General features: G+C 40.9%; 1 protein-coding gene across 2 annotated transcripts in view; it reads right to left on the bottom strand.

The window, feature by feature from the left end:
• Nucleotides 1-970: 970 nt before the first annotated feature.
• plcl2 (phospholipase C like 2) overlaps nt 971-20,608 on the bottom strand; it is a 30,545-nt gene continuing 10,907 nt past the window's right edge. For both annotated transcript variants that reach the window (XM_077526033.1, XM_077526034.1), the window contains 5 exons: nt 15,586-18,069; nt 15,015-15,218; nt 10,777-10,852; nt 4,775-4,884; nt 971-3,522 (listed from right to left, as the gene is read on the bottom strand). In XM_077526033.1, the coding sequence (XP_077382159.1) occupies nt 3,313-3,522; nt 4,775-4,884; nt 10,777-10,852; nt 15,015-15,218; nt 15,586-18,069 (3,084 nt within the window). In that variant the 3' untranslated portion in view covers nt 971-3,312. The remainder of the gene's footprint in view (nt 3,523-4,774; nt 4,885-10,776; nt 10,853-15,014; nt 15,219-15,585; nt 18,070-20,608) is intronic.

Raw genomic sequence — 20,608 nt, 5'->3', positions numbered from 1 at the left:
AAATGAAAAAAAAAAAAACTTTTACTCTCAATAAATGTTTTAATAACTTGTTATAATTGGAGAGAACATTTTCCACAGTTTCCCTATTTCATTTAGTTGCATAACGGCAAAATAAATAAATAAATAAATAAAATCAGAAAAAAATATTATGTATTTCCACTAAGAGAATATCACTGTGCCCTACATCATGTTGTGGCCCTTTAAAAAGCTCCCTATTTTAAATAAAATACTGACAGAGGGACGTTATCATGACTTGCTGACATCGCTTGCACAAGCTTCGCGTCGGCCATAAAACGAAACAAGAAAGATATTTTATTGCTCACGCGTCGTCAGAAACCTCTTAAGAAGCAGCACCAGAGAGCCGAGGCCTTGATGAAAAGGAGCAATAAAAGCCTGAAAGGATCACCATGATACAAAGCACTGATTAAAACACAAAGTGGAACAGGTTATATAGTTCAGAATTGACACTTTTATAACAAACGCGTCGTTTTACACTGTGAGAAGCGCGTAGAAATTGCCTCAATGGCTGTTTATTATTCCACGAAAGCTGCCTAGCAACAAATGAACAGGCAAATCAGAATGGAAAGTTTGAGCATTTTGGTTTGTCTGTGCATGTGGCAATTTTGTCATTGGCTGGATCGATGGATTCTGCCTAGCAACATGTAAACAGACCACTGAGACTTGAAAGGGGATCGTTCCAGTACAATACAGACATACATAAAGGAGATGTTCACAATTGCTGAGTAAGGCACAGTAATACTGTGTTAGTGGTTCTTTGCAGAGGATAAAGAATGTGACTGTGATGAGAGTACTGTTATATTGTCCATGTGTGGTTTGTGTTCAAATAATAGGTTGCTTAATTTATCACACTGCAACACCCACCGATGGCTTTGTTAGCCTGCATATGGTGTTTGTTAGCATTAAGCTAAACAGCATTTGTATGTTAACTGCATACATACATTGACACCACTCAGTTTTTAACAATCATTTTTATTTTTTGTTAGGGATGGAACTAACTGATAAACAGTTCAAATGTTCATTTGTCTCCATCGGCAATCAGAAATGCATCACAGCACTGAAAAACAGCCTTTTTTTTGTGGTGTAGTTGTTGTTAGATCTGCACAAGTAAACGTTTATAAACCGAACCGTGTTGCCAGCAGCCAGCTGCACCCTCAACCAGACACCAAACTAGTTGTGTCGTTAGGCAGTTTTACTTTAGCTTAGCAGTGGAAACATCTCTCACCTTGTAGACGCTAACACGAGGGAATGATCATCTTGGTCCACATAAATTAAGCTGTTACTTGCATTTATTAACTTGGCAAACATATCCAAGAACATGACTGGGCACTACCAAAGTAAAAAGGCTCCACATATTAACCTAATGCAGATAGGAAAACATGTCCACTGGTGGTTCTGCTCATGCACTTGCTGGTTGCTTTGAAGTCCTCCTTGTCACACATATTCATATACATATATATATATATATATTCTTTTTATAAAATAAATCATTTGTTTTTTTTTCAACCGGAATAGTAATAAAAAGCAAAGAGGAAAAAAAAGTAACAGGTATCTCCATATCTACACATCAGGTTTGCTTGGCACGCAACAAGTTCAGGAATGTAAACAACATTTCTTCCCTTCACATTCACTATTGTGCTTTAAGGAACATCTTGGACTATCCAAAAGGCTCGTATGTGTACATGTGTGTTTGTTTGTGACAGTGTGTTTGCGTGTCCAAAACGCAAAAAAGGAACTTCGCCAGGCACCAACGCAAAAAAAAATCCACAAAGTCTCAGCGCGTTTTGCGTGGTGGGAAAACGGGAGAGTTTAGGCAAGTAGAATGATCTACTTTCATCGTGTACAGTGCTACCTTGAAGTTCCAAAGACCCCAAAAGTTGTAATAGAATTGGAGTTAGTCCAGAATGTTCAGGAAATTTTGGGACCCAAGATGAAAGAAGCATTGGAATCGGAACAGTCAATGTACCTTAAGTCAAGGCAAATCACGCGAACCTTTCAATAATCACGTCAAACTTCAGGCAAAATCCCACAAGACTTCTGCTAAATCACATGAGGCCACTAGTGAAATTCTGTGAGGTTTCTGTTAAATCATACGAGACTTCTACAAAAATCACGCAAGACTAACAAAAACCCTGCGAGATTTCTGCTAAATTACCACGAGGCAAAGGACATGAGACTTTCACTAAATCAGGTAAAACTCCTGCTAAAATCCCAGCAGTCTTCTGCTAAATTAACCAAGTGTGATTTTAAAATTCGGCAAGGCTTCAGATAAATTACGTGCAATTTTTGCTACAATCCCAAAAGATTTGTGCTAAACCACGCGAGGCTACTGTTGAAATTATTTGAGGCTTCTACTGAATCACACAAGACTTCTGCAAAATCACATAAGACTAAGTAAAAACTTGTGAGATTTCTGCTAAATTACTATGAGGCAAATCACATGAGATTTCCACTAAATCTTGTAAAACTCCAGCTAAAATCCCAACAGTCTTCTGCTAAATTACACAAATGTTCTGCTACAATCCCACTTCTGCTATATCCTGCAATGCTTCAGCTAAAATCTCATGAGAATTATACCAAAACCACACCAAACTTCCACTAAACCTCATGAGACTTCCATTACCGGTATTTCTTATTTTGCTTATTGGGTTTGGTTATCAACTTCTCTTTCCCCAGCCACTTCGTCCAAAATCTCAGTCGAATTGTACCAAAATCACACAAGGCTTTAAATCCTGCAAGACTAGCTAAATTTCTGACAAGTTTCCACGAAATCCCGAGGGACTTCAGCCATCTAAGAATGAAACAAAACAATGAAGGTTGGACATGACTTGCACTTTTTGGGCTAGCTGTCACCCAAATACAGTGTTGCTTCATGTTTAGAGCAATTTTGCTTTCGATTTAACAGGCTGGGTGTGATACTTCCTGTTTTTGTTGCCATTTCAGTAAACTCTCTGTGACGGAATAACTGATTTGGATCGGCTGTGACTTGGCTTTTGCATTTGAGTTTATCTGTTTGACAAGACTGAGTGCATACGCATGACTGCTATGTTAGCTTCTCAAGCTAGCCACAGACTGGCTAGCTGCGCGCTAAGTTTGAAAGTTTTTCTTGAGGTTAGTGGTCAAACTTCAAGGTACCACCGTACAGGCCTGATGTTCTCCCGCTCACGCAAGATAAGGACCAGCAGTTTTCTTATGGGATTTAAGCTTCTTTTTTTTCCCTCAGTAGAAATACCTGAAGCTCTCTCAACGCGGTGTCTGGCAGTTCAAAGTCTTCAGTGGAATGTGATATCGTCGTCAATTGTCGTCTTCGTCGTCGTCCGTGAGCTCCGCCTCGGCCGTGGCCTTCTCGGGAATGGCCTCCAGGCTGCGTCGGCTACTTTTGGAGTCGGACGAGCCGCTCGCCGGTCTTCCTTTGCTCAGGTCGCACGTTAGTGCTGCGTAATGGATCTGCTTCAGGTTCTCCTGCACTTCACTGCGGGCGTGTTTGAGGAGGTCCGCCTGGCCCTGAGGGGAGAACATCAAAGAGAGGTGAGAGATCGTATAGAGAGCTGTCAAGTAAAGCAGGACGTTTGTTGGATTTTAGTGATTCAGTTTTTTGTCAGGGCACCGCACTAGAGATGAGAAAATTTCGCATCACCATTATTATTGTGACCAGAATTATCATGATTAATATTAATCACGATTAATTTGGTAATAATTGAAATCAGGATTAGGACGAGCATTTGTTTTTTGGTGCAACACAAGAAAATGTTTAAACGTAAAAAAAAAAAAAAATTAAAACAAATGCATTTCTTTGAAACACTATAATTATGGTAGTTTCTTTTGGACCAGACAAGATTTATTAGTTATTTTAAAATTTAAAAAAATGTGCAAATATATACATTTTACAGTTGTTGTTGCTTTGTGGTTGTTTTGATTTATGGCTCAATAAATAAAGTGCTCAAATATACTTGCTTATTTTGTGCTCAAAGTTTTTTTGGGATGGGGGGGGGGCTTCTAATATTTTGATGGAGTATTTTCTACAAATTTCTGGGAAATAACCATTTTGGGTGCAAAAATCTACTTATTGAGACAGAAAATTATTTTCGAGGCAAATTAATTTGTTTTAGGAAAAGCAAAATTTATTTGGGGCAAAAATATTGTAGGGCAGGGGAAGAAATTTTCAAATCTATTTTAGACAGAGAAAATACATTTTCAAACAAAAGAACATGGTGGGAAATTAAATAATTCAGATTTTTTTGTGGGGTTGCAAAATATTTTTTTTTCAGAGGCATTTTTTATTTATTTATTTATTTATTTATTTTTTAAACAAAACAAAGGAAAAAAAATCCTAGGGGACAAAATTGTACTTTGGGATAAATTGATTTTGTGGGGATTTTTAAATTATTTTTTGAGGAGAAAAAAAAATCTACTTTCTGGGAAATCAAATCAATTTTTAGGAAGATTTTGTCTGTAGCTTCTGCAATTTAAAGTGTATCCTGTCTTCAGTAGAAGTTCATGTAAGTTAACACTTTGGAAAAAAAAAACTTGCTATAGAAAAACCGTTTCAAAGCACAATCCCAAAGGAGACAAAAAAAAAAAGAGCAACACCTATTTTGAGAGATGTCATTCTCATTTGCTTTTTCAACAAGGGGAAGAAAAGCGAGATTTTATTTTAAGGCTTCATTGCCGAGCTCAACTGTCGCGTTTGTTCTCGAAATTGTGACAGTTTTTGTTGTTGTTGTTTATTTGTTTTTATTCTGCATGAAGGTGTCACCTTGAGGATGGTAATATTCCACGTGAAGCTCTCCACAGCCTTGTGAAGCTTGCGGCCCTTCAGACCTTCCTTCACCGCCAGGTCGTGGAGGTTCTGGTGGAATTGCATGGCTGGCAGCAACAACAAATCAACATGAACATAATTGATGGCATCAATTGCATAACTTTCAACTTTCTCTGAAGTTCCATGGTGTTTTGATTTCTTTTTATAAACAGCATTTTTCTTTCATTCAATTTTTCCATCCAACATATCAAGGATTCGTTAAATATACAACTTGATTTTCAAGCACTTTCAATTACTTTCTTGAAAAGGCAATATTTCAACGTAAGGATTTCCAAGAATTGCCAGCACCCGTTAAGCCTTAGCGAGGCTTTGCTGTGATGTCGAAACGTATAGTCGGTGGTGTGCAATTTGATTTTCAACCACTTTAAATCACTTTATAGAAAAGGCAATATTTCAGCGTATATTGTTTTTGCAAGAATTGCCAACACCCACGAGAACCTACGAGTACGTACTAAAACGCACTCTGAACATTGGAGTTGAGAGGTCCTCTTGCTCTGTGTGTGTGCTTTTGTCTTTGCTACATTGTGGGGCCCATACATGTTTGTTTTCCCAGGATTAACCACCATTGTGGTGAATTGTGGGGACGTTTTGGTGGCCCCCACAAGTTCAGACCTCTTTTTGAGAGTCAAGACTTGGTTTTAGAGTTTAGGTTTGAATTGGGTTATGGTTGAGGTTTGGGTAAGGCATGATGTCAATGAGAAGTCCCCACGATGATACAAAGACGAACGTGTGTGTGTGTGTGTGTCATGTGTTAATGGCTCAGACTGTTTTTTTTTTTTTTTTTTTTTTACAGCCTCCAGTTGGAACGTTGGGTGGAGTGAGGGGTCTTAAGAGGCAGTAAAGTCAAAAGGAACAAAATGTAACATTGATGTACACAGTCAGGCAGGCAGCAAGGTGATGAAGACGAGGATGATGATGATGTAGGAGGAAGAGGAAGGAGGCATCGGCGGCATGTGTGCGTTCCGGCTGGCGGGGAAGATGCGCTCGGCACGCAACCTACATGCTACCGCTTCCGCCGTCAACTGGAGTCAACGCTCCTCACGGGTCCTGTTGGTGCCGTTGCCATGGAAACACGAGAAGAGACCCCCCCCCCCCCCCCCCCCCCCACACACACACACACACACACGGTGGGGGTAAACATTGACGAGGGGTTCTTCTAATCGCCTGCCGACGTGCACGTTTAACCCTCCCGATTGACTTGACGTAACGTCACATGACCGCAGGCCGGCTCGTTCCCATACATTTCCATTTCCGCTACAATTACCTCATTTCTGCACTTTATGACTGCAAGGTGCACACACATGCACACGCAAATATGTGGGGGGTTGCCTAGCAACACTGGACGGAGTCTGGCAGGCGCGCAGCGGGAGGAGGGAAGATCCTTCTTTTCCGAGGACAGCAAACGGCCAGTTGGACAGAAACTCATTCCGACCAGCGGACCCCCTTTCGCTCAACTTCCTCCCGGCGATATTAGCAACCAGACAACATGGCTAATATTTGGGGTCCGAGCAAGGCCGCCATTATAGAGAGCCACACCAAGTTGCTTTTAATATGGGTTGTGGGTGTTTTTTTGTTTGCTTGTTTTTTAATTCAGCCCCGAGAGTCACTTGGCAACGTGAAATTTGGTTGTAAGACTCAAGAAGCCATGTCCAAAAACAAAAACAGGGAGACAGTTAGCTCTTTTAGTTTGAAGCAGCCATTTTAGGGTTATTTTGACGGGGTTGCTAGGAATTGTTTGAAAATTCAGCCCCCAAAAGCTATTTTCATTTGGCTAAATGAAAGTTGCTACACATTAGGGGTGTTAAAAAAAAAATTGATTCGGCGATATATCGCGATACTACATTGCGCGATTCTCGAATCGATTCAATAATCGGCAAAATCGTTTTTTGGTTTTTTTTAGGATTCACACCTTGAGCATGGAAGAATGTTATATGAACGGAACATTAAGCCTTAATATTTTATTTCAATGCTGTTCAAACATGACACAAATTACAACCTCTATAAGACTGAAATTTCAGATAAATGATACATTTTCATATAAATCTTACACTCTACAAGCTTACTGATTAGTATTTTCTAAATTTGAATGAAAAAAAATCGCAACAATCGACTTATAAATTCGTATCGGGATTAATCGGTATCGAATCGAATCGTGACCTGTGAATCGTGATACGAATCGAATCGTCAGGTACTAGGCAATTCACACCCCTACTACACATCATCATAAACAGACCCACAAATAAGTCTCAAGAAGCAATGCCAAAAAATGGTCAGGATGTCTGTCATTTTAGAGAAGCCATTTCAGTGTAATTTGTTTGGAATTACACTTTTGAGGGAATTCCTTGTGGCCAGAAATTTATGGCGCGCCCTTGTACAGGACAAACAGGACCAAAGGAGAAGAAGCAATAAAATTGCTAAATTTGTAGTATGTACGAGTACGAGTATCCGCCTGTGTGTCTTTTGTTTTCATCTGTCAACTGTTTAGGTCTCACCGATCTGAATGGTGGACTTTTTCTGATGTTGTCTTTAAAGTGTCCCAATGCTCTTATATTATGCGTGCAAGACAAGTTTCCCTTTGGGATATTGAAGTTTAGCAAACTAAAGTGAGAAATGGCTCATCTTTTTATGCTACGTGAGTATCAGTTTTATCTGAAATAACTCATTTGATTGAAAAAATTAGACAACACCCACTCAAATTACCAAGAGAGACTAGAGGCTTTTGTTTTGTGATTTTGGCTCACACTAGAAGAGAAGTACAATGAGTTTTTTTATTTTTATTTTGTAGGGAGATTATTAGAAGTGGCTGTGATTTTCAGGATTTAGCCCTGTTTGCTTTTTGATATACCAAACGTCCCACAGGCCCCATTTTGTCCCTCCCGTGAGTGTGCCTGTATGTAACGGCCTATGCAAGTCCCTTTATTAAATGAGCAAGCTGAATCCACCAGAAAGTACAGAAAACTGGCCCGCATAAAGTGGATGTTTGCTCAGATCTAACTGGAAGCTGACTGACCTGGCGCACATCCACACACGTTAACGGCAATGGAAGAAAAATCCAAGTCTGAAACCATAACCCTGGCTTGGAACCCTAACTTGAAACCCTAATTCTGGCTTGGTTAATTTGAAACTTTAACCACCGCTTGAAAAAATAAGCCTATATTCTTGAAAGAAAGCCTCCCTAACTTGAAACCTAACTGTAAAACCAACCTTATTCTTGAAACCCCAATTTAAAACCCCAACCCTGCTTGAAACCCTTTACTTTTACTTTGAGTCTTGTTGTCTAATTTGAAACCAATCCTGTACTGAAAACAGCAACTAGGGATGTAACAATGAGGGCAATATTGTGATATTGTGATATTAAAACTGCCACAATATCGTCGTCATGTTCACAATACAATAAAAAAAGTCAGGTTGATTTCCATTTGTGCGGTTCTAGCACCCTCTAGTGGCTAGTTCATTAGTGCAATTAAATTTTCATTAGGGATGTTTTGGCCTTCTATGTTTAAAATCTACACTGTCAGATGAAGGGGAATCTAATTTGCTTGTGAAGCGATCAATGTGTGCTAGCATTAGCAAATAAGTGTCTCAATATTGTTCTTAGAGATTGTTGGTGGTTTATATGCATTGCTGTTATGTACAAAAGCACAATATTGGGCTTTTTTTTTTAATATGAGCTCTTTTTTTTTCTTTTTTTTTTACAATATTGTGATCTTTTTTTAAATATCGCCAACACCCCCACAATATTGTGATAATTATCGTATCATGACCTTCATATCGTGATGTTTGGATATCGTTACATCCCTACTAGCAACATGTAGTTGTCCTCTCTTATGCATAAAATGTCGTGAGTAGTGGAAGGCATTTATGAACATAAATACATAAATACATTAATAAATAAATGGTTTTTTTACTAGTGCACCATAGTCATACAGTAGTGTGCTGAACTGTTTTACTAGGGAGGGCACAAGAGTGTAGCAGTACATAGATCTTGAGCTGGATATCAAGAATTATTGAACAAATGCGCCAAAGGTTTTCCAAAGTGACATCACTGAGTGTTGTGTTTATTTCAAGGGTAGTGCGTCTTGCATTGTCGTGATGGATTATTCACAATTTAAAACAGGCGCTGCTGCAGGAACCTCCTGTTGATGTAAAGGGGAACTGGCTTTGCCATGACCCACTTTATACACCACACACACGCTACAGAGGTGTGTATGTAGTAACCCTCACTATCTGTTCTAATCTAATTTGATTTGACTTTATGGAGACTAATATTGTTTTATTTTGTTTTTTAATGGCTGTGTTTGTATTCACACTTCAGGGAGGACTACTGTTTGCTCATAAACACCGTGACCGCCAAAGAAGCTCTTTGTCAACGGGGGTTCGCACATGGGGTGTGTGTGTGTGTGTGTGTGTGTGTGTGTGTGTGTGTGCGTGCGTGCGCGTGTTACAATAACAGTTACATCACATCCTGGAGCGCTCGACAAGATGTTAAGCAGCAGCGGAAGAGGAGATCCAAATAACAGCTTGTTGAGCTTGAAATATCCTCAATTATTTTTAGGAGATTGCCGGGCCCAGAGAAATATGAGCCACAAACGCTGGGTTGGGATAAAATAACGCTGAATGTTGGTACTTTGTGTAAATAAACCAATGTCGACAAGCTGTGGAAATTTATGTCTGAGGAGATGATTGCTAAAACAGCAGACTATCCTTACTTTGTCTTAACAGACCAGGTCAAAATCTGAAGTCAAATTGAAAAGCAATGGATTCTATTGGATTTGGAGTCAAATGTAAAGCTAAAACTTACAAGCAGAGATAAACAAATTAGGAAAAGGATGATGAGATTGGATTTGAAGCCTCTAAACGATTATTTTTCATAATAATTTAATGATGGAACACTACCGCTGCTAAAAGTACAGAAAAGTATTTTGGTTAAAAGTAGTCTTATTTATTTGTAAAAGGACTTTATGTTTAATATTTTTCCCAAAAAATATTATAAGTAAATAAGTAAATCTTATTTTGTTTTAATAGAAAAATCTATTTTTGAAAAATTGTGTTGTATGGGCATCGTTTCCATCGTTCCTGTTGGATCATTTGGTGACTGGAAATAAAAAGTAATGGGCATGAATTAGTTTGGCTACTTTAATTAATGAATACTGACAAATATACCTTAAAAGTATGAAGAAGCCACAATAAAAGAAAAAAAAAAATCGGGAAAAAAAGATGCATTGAAAATCGTGATGATCATTAGCATGATAATCGATCAATAATCAAATCGTAGCACCCTTCATCGTAATCGAATCGAATCGTGGGGTGCCTAAGATGGCACACCCCTACAAGGTTAGAGTTAGATTTTGAAGGCAAGCTTGGGGTTTCTAGCCATGGTTAGGGTTTCAAATGAGTGTTTTGGGTGGGCTGTCAGGCCTGACTTTGTGTTTCAAGCCTGGGATGTTCGGATTTCAAACGGTTCTGAGGCCCAAGTTAGGAGTTTGAAACAAGGTTTGGGGCTTTAAGTAAAGTGTTTCAACAGCCCCGACCCGTTTCAAACTCTATAATCAGTACAAATCCACTCGACACACCTCAGACAGAAGGATAAGCTTATAGGACAATCTTGTAAGACAGAAGATGGACGCCCTTGGTCAACCCAATTGTCTTATGTGTGTACTCGGTCTTACTCTGCCATTCACATTCAGTACAACAGTAGAGTTTGTGACAATAGAAGCAACAAAAAGTCGACTTTCTCCCTGCTGAGCACAATGTGGTCAAGTCACTGCAGCACATTATCGTCGCACAATCCCTAACGGCAGTGGAGTTAATGACAGAGAAACTTTTAAACAGCACAGCTTCTGCTCGCCATCGCAAAGTGTGTCATTAAAAAACACACAAGCCACTGTAGCTAATGCTAATTGTGCTTATGCAAATGAGCCGCAAAGGCTTCTGCTTACCGGCTTTTTGGGTGTGGAGGATCCTCTCGTAGACCCCGTCAGAGTTCTCTAGGAGAGTTTTGCTGGTCTGGATCACCTGACACCAAAACACACACAACATTCAGATTAGCTTAACCAGCTCCGTGGTCGCACCGTGGTTTTCAGGGAGCTCCCGTGCATGGGAGGTCTCTCCGACAAAGACAGCAGCCACTATTACAGGAAGGCCTGCGTGGGCGAGGTCGCGTTCGCAAAAGCCCCAAATTAGAGGGAAAGCAGACAGGAGGACTTTTCTATTAAAAGCCTCGCGTCTGGAGGGCTCCAATGTAGACGCGACGGGCTTTGAAAAGAGAAAATGTGGCTCTTAAGGTAATTTTAGTAAGTCAAACATCAGGGTGAGTCATAGCAAGATGCTAAGTTTAGCAGTGATGCAGTTAAATGGAGAGAGCAGACTGTGGGGACCTGAAGACCGTTGCTCCTAAGAAGGGGGCTCTTCAGTCTTTAAGGAAACCACATCGATTCACATTCCAGCTAAAGTGATTATTAACACAAAGTTACAGCCTCTCTGATGTCTAATTTACTTTACTCCAAAAAATGCTGCAGTGAACATTCTACAATTACCGGTATATACTTACTTCTGACAATAATCAGCGAAACCCACAAGGTTCAATTTCTAAAGTCGTCGGCATTTGGTTTATTAAAACAAAGTAACGATGGACCGATGTGAATTTGAACTTGACTTGCTGCAGTGGGAAGAAAAACATTTAATTACGGTATCCAATTATCTGTTAATAGAAGGTTAATTTTCAATTCTGCACTAGTGCGCGTGGTTTAATTACACAAAGTAACGGTAGTTTCATATCATATTTATTTTACGAGACTCATCACTGCTGTGAAAACAAACCTTTATAATTAGTCAAATCATCTGTTCAATACATTCCATCGCCCATGCAGTTGACACTTAAGTTTATTATGAACACAGCACGTTGAATTTAATGATTTCAATAATCTATTCAAACAATGCTATTTATTCCAAGGTTATGTGCACTTAGTTTATCAACACAAAGTAATAATATCCTGTCAAAGTTTTCTTTACACTCACTACAGTAAAACTACTCAAAAAAATACTTAAGAGTCAATCATATTCTTAAAACAATGTTCATTTTCAAATTTTTCTGAAATTTTATGAACACAAAGTAATGCAAGCCTCTTGTTCAATTTAGATAAACAAATTCATTGGCGTGCAAATAAACATTTGCTAATCATCTGCTTAAAAATGTAAAGTTCATTTCCAAGGCCACGTGCAATCAGTTTACACAAAGTTCGTCACTTTCTTGAAAGCATTTGAGCACAAAGCACAATGGACTTTTTTTTTTTTTTTTTTTTTTAATGATTATAATTTTGTCGCAGCACGGCAAAGCCCCGACGATGCAATCATGGCGACACCACAGCTGCAGTAAACGTGCTCATTGCTGCGGCGCACGTTGTCATTACCTCCCCCAGGGTGAAATCAAATGTCCGTGTGATTTATTTTGAGAGGCCCAGACATAGTGCAGGGCTCTTTTCTTTAGTGGTCTGGGAAGCATCTGCTTACCTCGCCACAACAAATCCGGCTTTTTCTTTGGCTTTTAAAGATGAAGTGCAGTAGGGTGTCACCATATAAGTTATTAGTGTTAAACATGATTAATACTGCAAATGGAATTTACAAGACACACTCGTGTAAAAAGACACCTTTCACTTTTCTATGTTCGAAACGTTTCTGACTATTGTTCTTGACATGTGGTTTATTAACAGAGAGTAATGATATTAAATCTACTTTACAATTTCACTGTTGCAAAAATGAATGTTTATTGTGAATCATGTGCTAAAACATGTTTCATTTTCCAAAGCTGTCTGGATGCTCTTCATTGAGACAAAGTAAAAATAGTTAGGTGTTGACTTCTACCCAATCATGGCACCCACCTGTTCACAATTAGCCTGTTCACCTGTGGGATGTTCCAAACAGGTGTTTGATGAGCATTCATCAACTTTCTCTTTCTTTTTTTGCCACCTGTGCCAGCTTTTTTTTGGAACGTGTTGCAGCCATAAAATTCTAAGTTAATGATTATTTGCTAAAAACAATAAAGTTTATCAGTTCAAACATTATATATTGCCTTTGTAGTGTATTCCAATGAATATAGGTTGAACAGTATTTGCAAATCATTATACTGTTTTTAGTTATGTTTAACACAATGTCCCAACTTTATTGGGTTTGTATGAATGAAATTTGTTGGGTTCAGAACATCCAACAAGATTAATTTAAGAATCGCTGATTTAGAGGTTCAGGTGTCATTTAAGCACATATTCCATCATATGTACATATTGTACATTTGAGTTCTGACTCATTCGCACCTTTTGTCCTCACGGAGGTTTTCTTTTTATAGCAGAAACACGGGTCATCTCCAGATTCTCCTCCCACCAATTTGGAACCAGAACGGTTAGTCCCCACAGTGACTCACAATTAGAGCCTCGGTTTCTGATTGGATTGATTGTGCTCCACAAATACCTGTCACACACTCTCCCTTCTCTAAACCCCGCCCTCCTTCCTCCTCCAAAACTCAATTGTCCTCTTTCCATCACAAACAATTACCTCCACAAGGGTCACCTTAACAAGCACAAGCGCACATTACATAACAGAGGGCCTACATGCTGAATAAAACCAGCCGCGGCATGCCCGTGCTGGGCATTTGATTAGCTGCTAAATTATTCAAAGTGGCAACGACTACAACAACATCCGCTCATCTCATGTGCCAAGAGGCTCTGGAAGGGAATCGGCCATGCATAACAAAATAAATAAATAAATAAAAAAGGGAGACGGGGAAAGCCTGGTGTGTTGCGTAATGCGCTGGTATTGATTTTATTACTTAACAGAAGCGGCGGTGCTATTAGCTCACCAAGGCCGCTGTCCCCATTAAGAGCGGCAAAGTCAAGCTATTGATCCGAACGGAGCGGACACTGATTATTTTTCCGTGGCGGTGGATGGCTACACATGCGGGATACATACAGGGTCAGGCAAAATGATCTGACATATTTGTAGGTTTAATAAAAGACATATAAAGTAAAGAAACAAAAAAGTGTTCATTTTCAGAAAGTACGTATAATGCCTTTTTGTTTTGTTTCTGTATAGTGCCATTATTTTTTGTTTCTTTTTCAGTTGATGCCATGAATTGGACTGGTGAACATCATGCTTTCATTTTGGAAACATTTATCAAAACAAACGAATCTGTAACTGCAACACAAGAAGCGTTCCGTTTGCACTTCAAACTTGGTAGACATGATCCCGTACCAGCTCGTAACACGATCTTGTTATGGGTTACCAGCTTCAGAGCTACTGGATCTGCATTGAAACTTCCGTGAACGCCTTCGACAATGTGTAGACAATAACGGATCCCATTTGACTGATTCAATTATCAAAACCTAATGAAACAGAATGGCATTATATGTAATTATATGAAATTTAAAACACTTTTTTGTTTCCTTACTTTATTTGTCTTTTATTAAACCTACAAATGTGTCAGATCATTTTGCCTGACCCTGTAGATAATTGCACCCATCCGTCCATTTCTGACAGCAGTTTTGGGGTTACGGGGGAACTGGAGACTATCTCGGATGACTTTTGGCTAGCAAAGCGGGCTAACACAAGTCAACATTCACACTCATGGATAATTTAGGGTTAGCTGCAACTTGACTTTTGTCAAGGGTAACATGCTGGACTGGTTGTCGGTCAATTGCAGGGCACTTAAAATATGGACAAACAATTCACATTCACAATTATGGCAAATGAAGTAATTCACTGCCATGTACCTTTATATTTATCAACTAGAATCCAGCCATTTGCTTATTCAGTGTATATGCCAGTCATGTTTTTCAACAGGTAAGCTTGGAAGAAAGTCTCACAAAACTAGGTTTGAGATCAGCACAATTTTTGAGAAAAAAAAAAGATAAAGCCACTACATTCAAATAGAAGTTAAATTAGGGCTCAGAGAGGGATGATTTTTCTCAATATTTTACTGTCAGGTCTACAGTTTTAACATACTGTACAGCAATAACTGTTATTTTTTTTAACTGCAATCGTCATCTTTAGCACTTCAAAATTCAACTGACTACCCTAAGGACTTCATCTGTTAGAATTCTTAATCTTTTACCTTTAATACTTGTTACAACCCCCCAAACATATGTGATATGATCCCCGCTCAATGTACTTGACTTTTCCCGCTACTCACCAAATCATAGGTGGTGACCACCTTTTTGAGGACCTCTGGCAGCAAACCTTGTGGCTCCATGAGAGGATAGTGGTCAGCAAGGTTGAAGAGTAGAAGCGGGCCGCTGTCCTGTGCACTAAGTCGAGGGGAGAGGGCCAGGATGCACTGCTTGAGGTTGGCCACTGCCGAAAGGCCACACAGCTCTTTAAAGGACACGATGGCATTCTGCAGAGGGGGACGACAAATCAGGAAACGATTACTTCACTTCCTCGTTCGTTTTATCATGTCTGGCCTATTGGCTAAACAGACAGTCTGGAACAAGTTGCAATTTGGCACTAAAATGATCTCCTGCAATTCTACGTCACGTAATCACTCCAGACCTACAGTACAGGCTGACTCAGGATGAGAATAATTCCTCATTCAGTGATGTTTAAAGACCCCTTTGATCGTGTGGAATTAGTTGCTGCATCTCCCCCACCCTAGCCTGCGTGGTTATCATCGAAACGGATTGGTTGGTTTATCAAAAACAATTAAATCGTGGTGATTTTGAGGAACTAAAACAACAAAGGGAAGTGACAAACTAGTGCCTGACCTGCATGTTTTCTCTGAGGTCCGTGGCCTCCCTCAGCGGCAGCGTGGCCGTCTTGAAGACATCGTCCACAGCCTTGATGAGCAGCACCCTCATGCTTGCGTACTCCCTGCTCCTCTTGCCCTTGCGCACCGATAGGCCCCTCTTGTGTGGCTTGCCACCGCCCCTCCGGTTAGTGATGGCCACGTGGACAAAGAGCAGGGTGTGCGGCAGGACCTCGCCGGTGAGCGACTGCAGCGGGACGTGGCGAAAACCCGGTTGCAGGCACTCGAAGGGGATGGTGTACTGTCCAATGAACTCGTCGCCGATGTAGTCATCGTCCAGGACCACGAAGCGCACCATCGCAAGCTCGGGCAGGTTGATCTGGAACTCAAAGCTCTCGTCAAACAGCGGGTTGTCCCCATTCTGATTGACCGTCTTAGTCCTTTGCTCGGCACAGTCGGCAGGAATGCCGTGGATTTCCACATACACGTAAGGGTCTACGACGTCCCCTTTGGCGCCCGAGCCTTTGGGCTTGGGAAAGTTCTGTCCGCTGATGATCTTAATGTGCAACAATTGCGGAGAAACCCCAGGCACTGAATCTTTTGTGTTGGCACTGAAATACGACACCTGCTCACGCATAATCGCCGGCCGCAGGACGTAACCGCAGTTCCCATTCTGGCGGAACCAGCCGATGTTCAAATCCATCATCAGACCAGGAGTCTGGTAGTTCATAGCCACGATCTGGCAACCACATTTCCAAAAGTCCTGCGGATTCATGTTGCTTGAGTCAATCCGCATGGGACTGGGGTAAACTCGTGCCAGAAACTTCTTGTTGTAGTTAACAAATTCTCCGGGAAAGTCGCTTGCACAGCGGCCAGCAAAGACCTCGTTGAACGAGCAGAGCTCCCAATGCTTCTGGCACTGGAACGAAGTCGGGAAGTCCTTGAACTCCATGGACTTGCACAACGTGACCAGATCAGAAAGGTCCTTTGACAGCTGGAACTTCTTGGGCACAACTGTCTGTTGTTCTGGTGAGTCGATGCTCATTCTCTGCGACATCTCAGCCCCTTCATCCTCATCCGTCACCTCCCCCTCAGAGCCAGTGCAGTTGGTGCTGAGTTTCTTGCCCTTCAGCAGAATCTTTCCCTTCAGATCCGAGGGGGATGGGAGGTAGCAGTCATCGGGTTTAGGGGGATCCAGGCTGAGCTTATCTCCCAGGATCTTCTTGAGGTGCTGAAACATGACCTTCTGTTGCTTCACAGAGCAGTGGTTCTCCAAACACAGGATCAACGGGAACTCTGACGCGACAAAGGCGTATTTGTTGACCACATCAATGACATTGCGAAAGACAATCTGCGAGGTCATAGTGTGACCGGTGTAAATCACGGGTTCATTGTCGGGTCCGTCCCAAACATCTAGCTCCACGCTGCGACAGCCCATCTTGAGGGCACGGATGTAGCCCGTCACATCAGAAGGACCTCTGAACTGATCTTCTATAAGGTACGTGTTGTGAGACGAGTTGATGTAGTAGTGAGACAATGGCTGGTTCATGTCTTGGACCACGGATTTGTGTTCAGGGTCAAAAATGTGGCAATCCGGCGACAGAAGATAGTTAGTGAAGCCATCCAGAGAGAGCCAACCCCTGAGCCGACCTTCTTTGGATGGCTCATACTTCTGGATAACCTCCACGCTGGTGTCCTCGCTGACTTGTGCCATGCCCTGCTCGGCCTCCAGGAATATCATCAAGTCCTTCGTGTCCAAAAACTCCTTGTTGCTGGAGAACTGGACAAAGAGAAAATAGATTTCCGGTCTCGTGCAGAGGTCGTGAAAGACCTCGATGAACTCGTCTCTTGTCACCTGAGAGCCGACTTTGTCCTTTGCTTTGTGAAGCTCCTTGAACTTCAGCTCAACTTTCACATTTTTAAGTCCCGGGTTCAACTTTTTGACCAGCTGCACAGCAGCGCATATTGTTATCTGTTGACTGTTGTTGCCATCCACTTCGCTGAAAAGTTCACCAAGCCAGGACGAACGCATGTTATTCTGACTGCTCTCGATCATGTTCAGCGTATGTTTGCCGTAGGATATCAGGTACCTCAAGCCAGTAATCCAGGTATTTGCTACGTCGGCAGTGTTGGCCACCAAATCTAAAGACTCATAGTTATCCCCAAAAATAATGGAGAATGCGCAGTCCTCTGAGATCTGATCATAGGTTCCATTCGTTCTAAAAGTGTCTGTGTTCTTCCCTGTGCGAACCTCCTTGATGGACTTGACGTCGATTTTGGCCTTGTCAGACTCCTTCTTGGAGGGCTCCCACCGCAGGGACTGCATGTCGGCGTCCAGCAGAAAGTAGCGGTGGTAGATGCGCGAGTTGGAGCGCACCTTCTTCAGCTCGGAGCCGTCGACCATGGTGGTGATGCAATCGCTGGCGCTGCTCATCTTCTTCTCGGTGGGCATGCTGCTGAACGACACAGTCTTCTTCCGCTCCTTCCGCTGTCTCGATGAATCCTGTGAATTGAACAACATTATTTCAAAGGGGCATATTATGGAAAATTTACTTTTGAATGTCTTGTATAACAATATCTGGGTCTCTATTCAATTATCAATTAGCTCAATTGTGAAGTCATGATTTGGCTAATTTACATTCTGCACAGACTAGCCTTTGATAAGTCGCAAATACTTGTTTCATCCGTAAAGTTGTCAATTCACTGACAGTGAGGGGGATAAGTGTAAACTGTCTCAGTGATGAAGCGCTGCCTTCACAAGGGAAAATGTAACCCGTGCTGTCTTTGTAGGGGCTAGCATGTGCTTCGTAGTTTGCAATTACTTTTTTCAGATTTGTGGGTCCACTCAATTAATGCTACCCCTGGTTGCCATGGTAACAAAATCGGTTCACGCCATAAGCCAAGTGTATGGAGCAGGATTATTGAGGGCTCACTTGCACAAGGTAGGACCACCCCGTTAAAAATTATTTCAACAAGACGAGAAATAGTGTGCTATAATACTTGATCCTTTGGGTAGTTTGTGAAAAAGCATGCCAGACATTATATTACATCACCAAAGAACCTTTTTAAATTGTGGGGAAAAAAAACATGACATCTCCTTTAAAGGCATGAAATCAAATCCAAAACCGCCACCAGCCTGGTCCCCTCCTGAACTGTGAACATATTTTGCACTTCTGACTTCAGCGGAGGACTACAAGTACCTGTCACTGTACATTACCAAGAAGTTCCCTTCCGGAGAGAAAAGTTGCCAGCATAAATCGACTCAAATTCTCCAGGCTGTGTTGACATTTTCAGTGAACCCAGTTTCTTTTTCTCCTCTTTTTTTATTTATTTATTTATTTTTATTTCCCCATCGTCGCTGCAGCAGCACCAGGTTCAACACGAGGGCAAACTTTATGTTGTGGACTTTACAGAGTTCAGGGAAAGTCAAACTTGTTCGCCATGTGAGGAACTAATGGTACCCATTAAATTACATACACAGTCACATCTGCTTTGGCTTCTTTGATATCAAGAGTTTTATATTAAGCAAGAATGAAACACTGACAGTGACAAATATGCAAAATTATTTTAATTTGTTTTCAAAACAAAAGAATAAAAGTGTCAGACAGTGTCAGTTTATTAGTTATAATTAAGGCATTGATATGGGGAATTTCAAGATTGCATAGACTGAAAATGATGAAACCGTCTGGATTGTACTCTTAGGGGTAAAAAAAAATAAATAAAATAAATTTAGCCCTGTTGGATAAGCATTAGCAGTCTTCAAACATATACATTACAAATATCTGACCAACGTGATCTAACAAACAGGTGCATTTACCACTTGTGTTAAATAAGTCCCATTCAGATTGCTGAGTGTATGAGTTGAACGGCTAAATGCATGAGCACACATGATCCTTATGAGCAGGAGAAAGAAAGAATGCAAGCGTGTAGTCAAAGCTGTGGCATAATAATTGGCTTGTGTCTACCACCTAGCCAGATTAACCTTCACTTGTTTTTTTCTTTCCTGTCTCACTGATTTAGCTCTATCCTAAGAATCAGTCCCCTTAAATTTCTAATGCAAATTTTCTAAGGCTGGGGTCCATTTAAGCAATCCAGGAAACGAGAGGGTGAGGCGTGCAACACTTGTGTAACTCTTGTTACACTCCAGCTGACGCAAGAATAAGCAATGTGCACACACACGGTGACACACATCAGCAACGGTCGAAAGAACATCGCCAACATGCCAGCGGTTCCAGCACCTGAAGGAAAGCCGGCGCACAGGAAGTAACAATGAGGCGCTCTCTCTCAAGGGTTGGAGATCTTGTGCTGAATAAACAAAACACCTGTGTCTTCTCAGAGCCAGGCCGTGACAGTCACATGAGACGAGACAAGAGTCAGCTGTGTGGCTGGCTTATGAATGCTCAATGTGGAGGTCTTTCAACAAAATCAGCATGACCACTCATGAATGAACAAGCGGGACACAACGTAATGAGATGGGGAGCTACTAGGGATGTTTTATTTCCCTTGAAAGACAAAAACGGGGAATGAACGATTAAAATCGCTCTAAAGTAAAACTGACTTCTAAATTAGACACGCCACAGATAAAAGTGTTAACATCTAGGGATGTAACGATAAGGGCAATATCGCGATATTGTGATCTTAAAACTGCCACAATATCGTCGTCGTCGTCATGTTCACAATATTTAAAAGAAACACATCTGTTAAAAAAAGTCAGGTTGATTTCCATTTGTGCAGTTCTAGCACCCTCTAGTGGCCTCTTTATTAGTCCAATTTCATTTTCATTTGGGATGTTTTGGCCTTCGATGTTTAAAATCTATGCTAATTGTCAGATGAAGGGGAACCTAATTTGCTTGTCGAGCGATCAATGTGTGCTTGCATTAGCAAGTAAGTGCCTCAATATTGTTATTAGAGATTGTAGGTGGTTTAAATGCATTGCTGTTATGTACAAAGCACAATATTATGATTTTTTAGTATGAGCTCTTTTTTTTTCTTTTTTTTTTTAAACAATATTGTGATATTTTTTAAATATCGCCAACCCCCCC

The sequence above is a fragment of the Festucalex cinctus genome, chromosome 7 (assembly GCF_051991245.1).
Source record: "Festucalex cinctus isolate MCC-2025b chromosome 7, RoL_Fcin_1.0, whole genome shotgun sequence".
Lineage (NCBI taxonomy): Eukaryota > Metazoa > Chordata > Actinopteri > Syngnathiformes > Syngnathidae > Festucalex > Festucalex cinctus.
The sequence above is the reverse complement of the archived record's forward strand: the minus strand, read 5'-3'. Positions and strand labels throughout refer to the sequence as shown.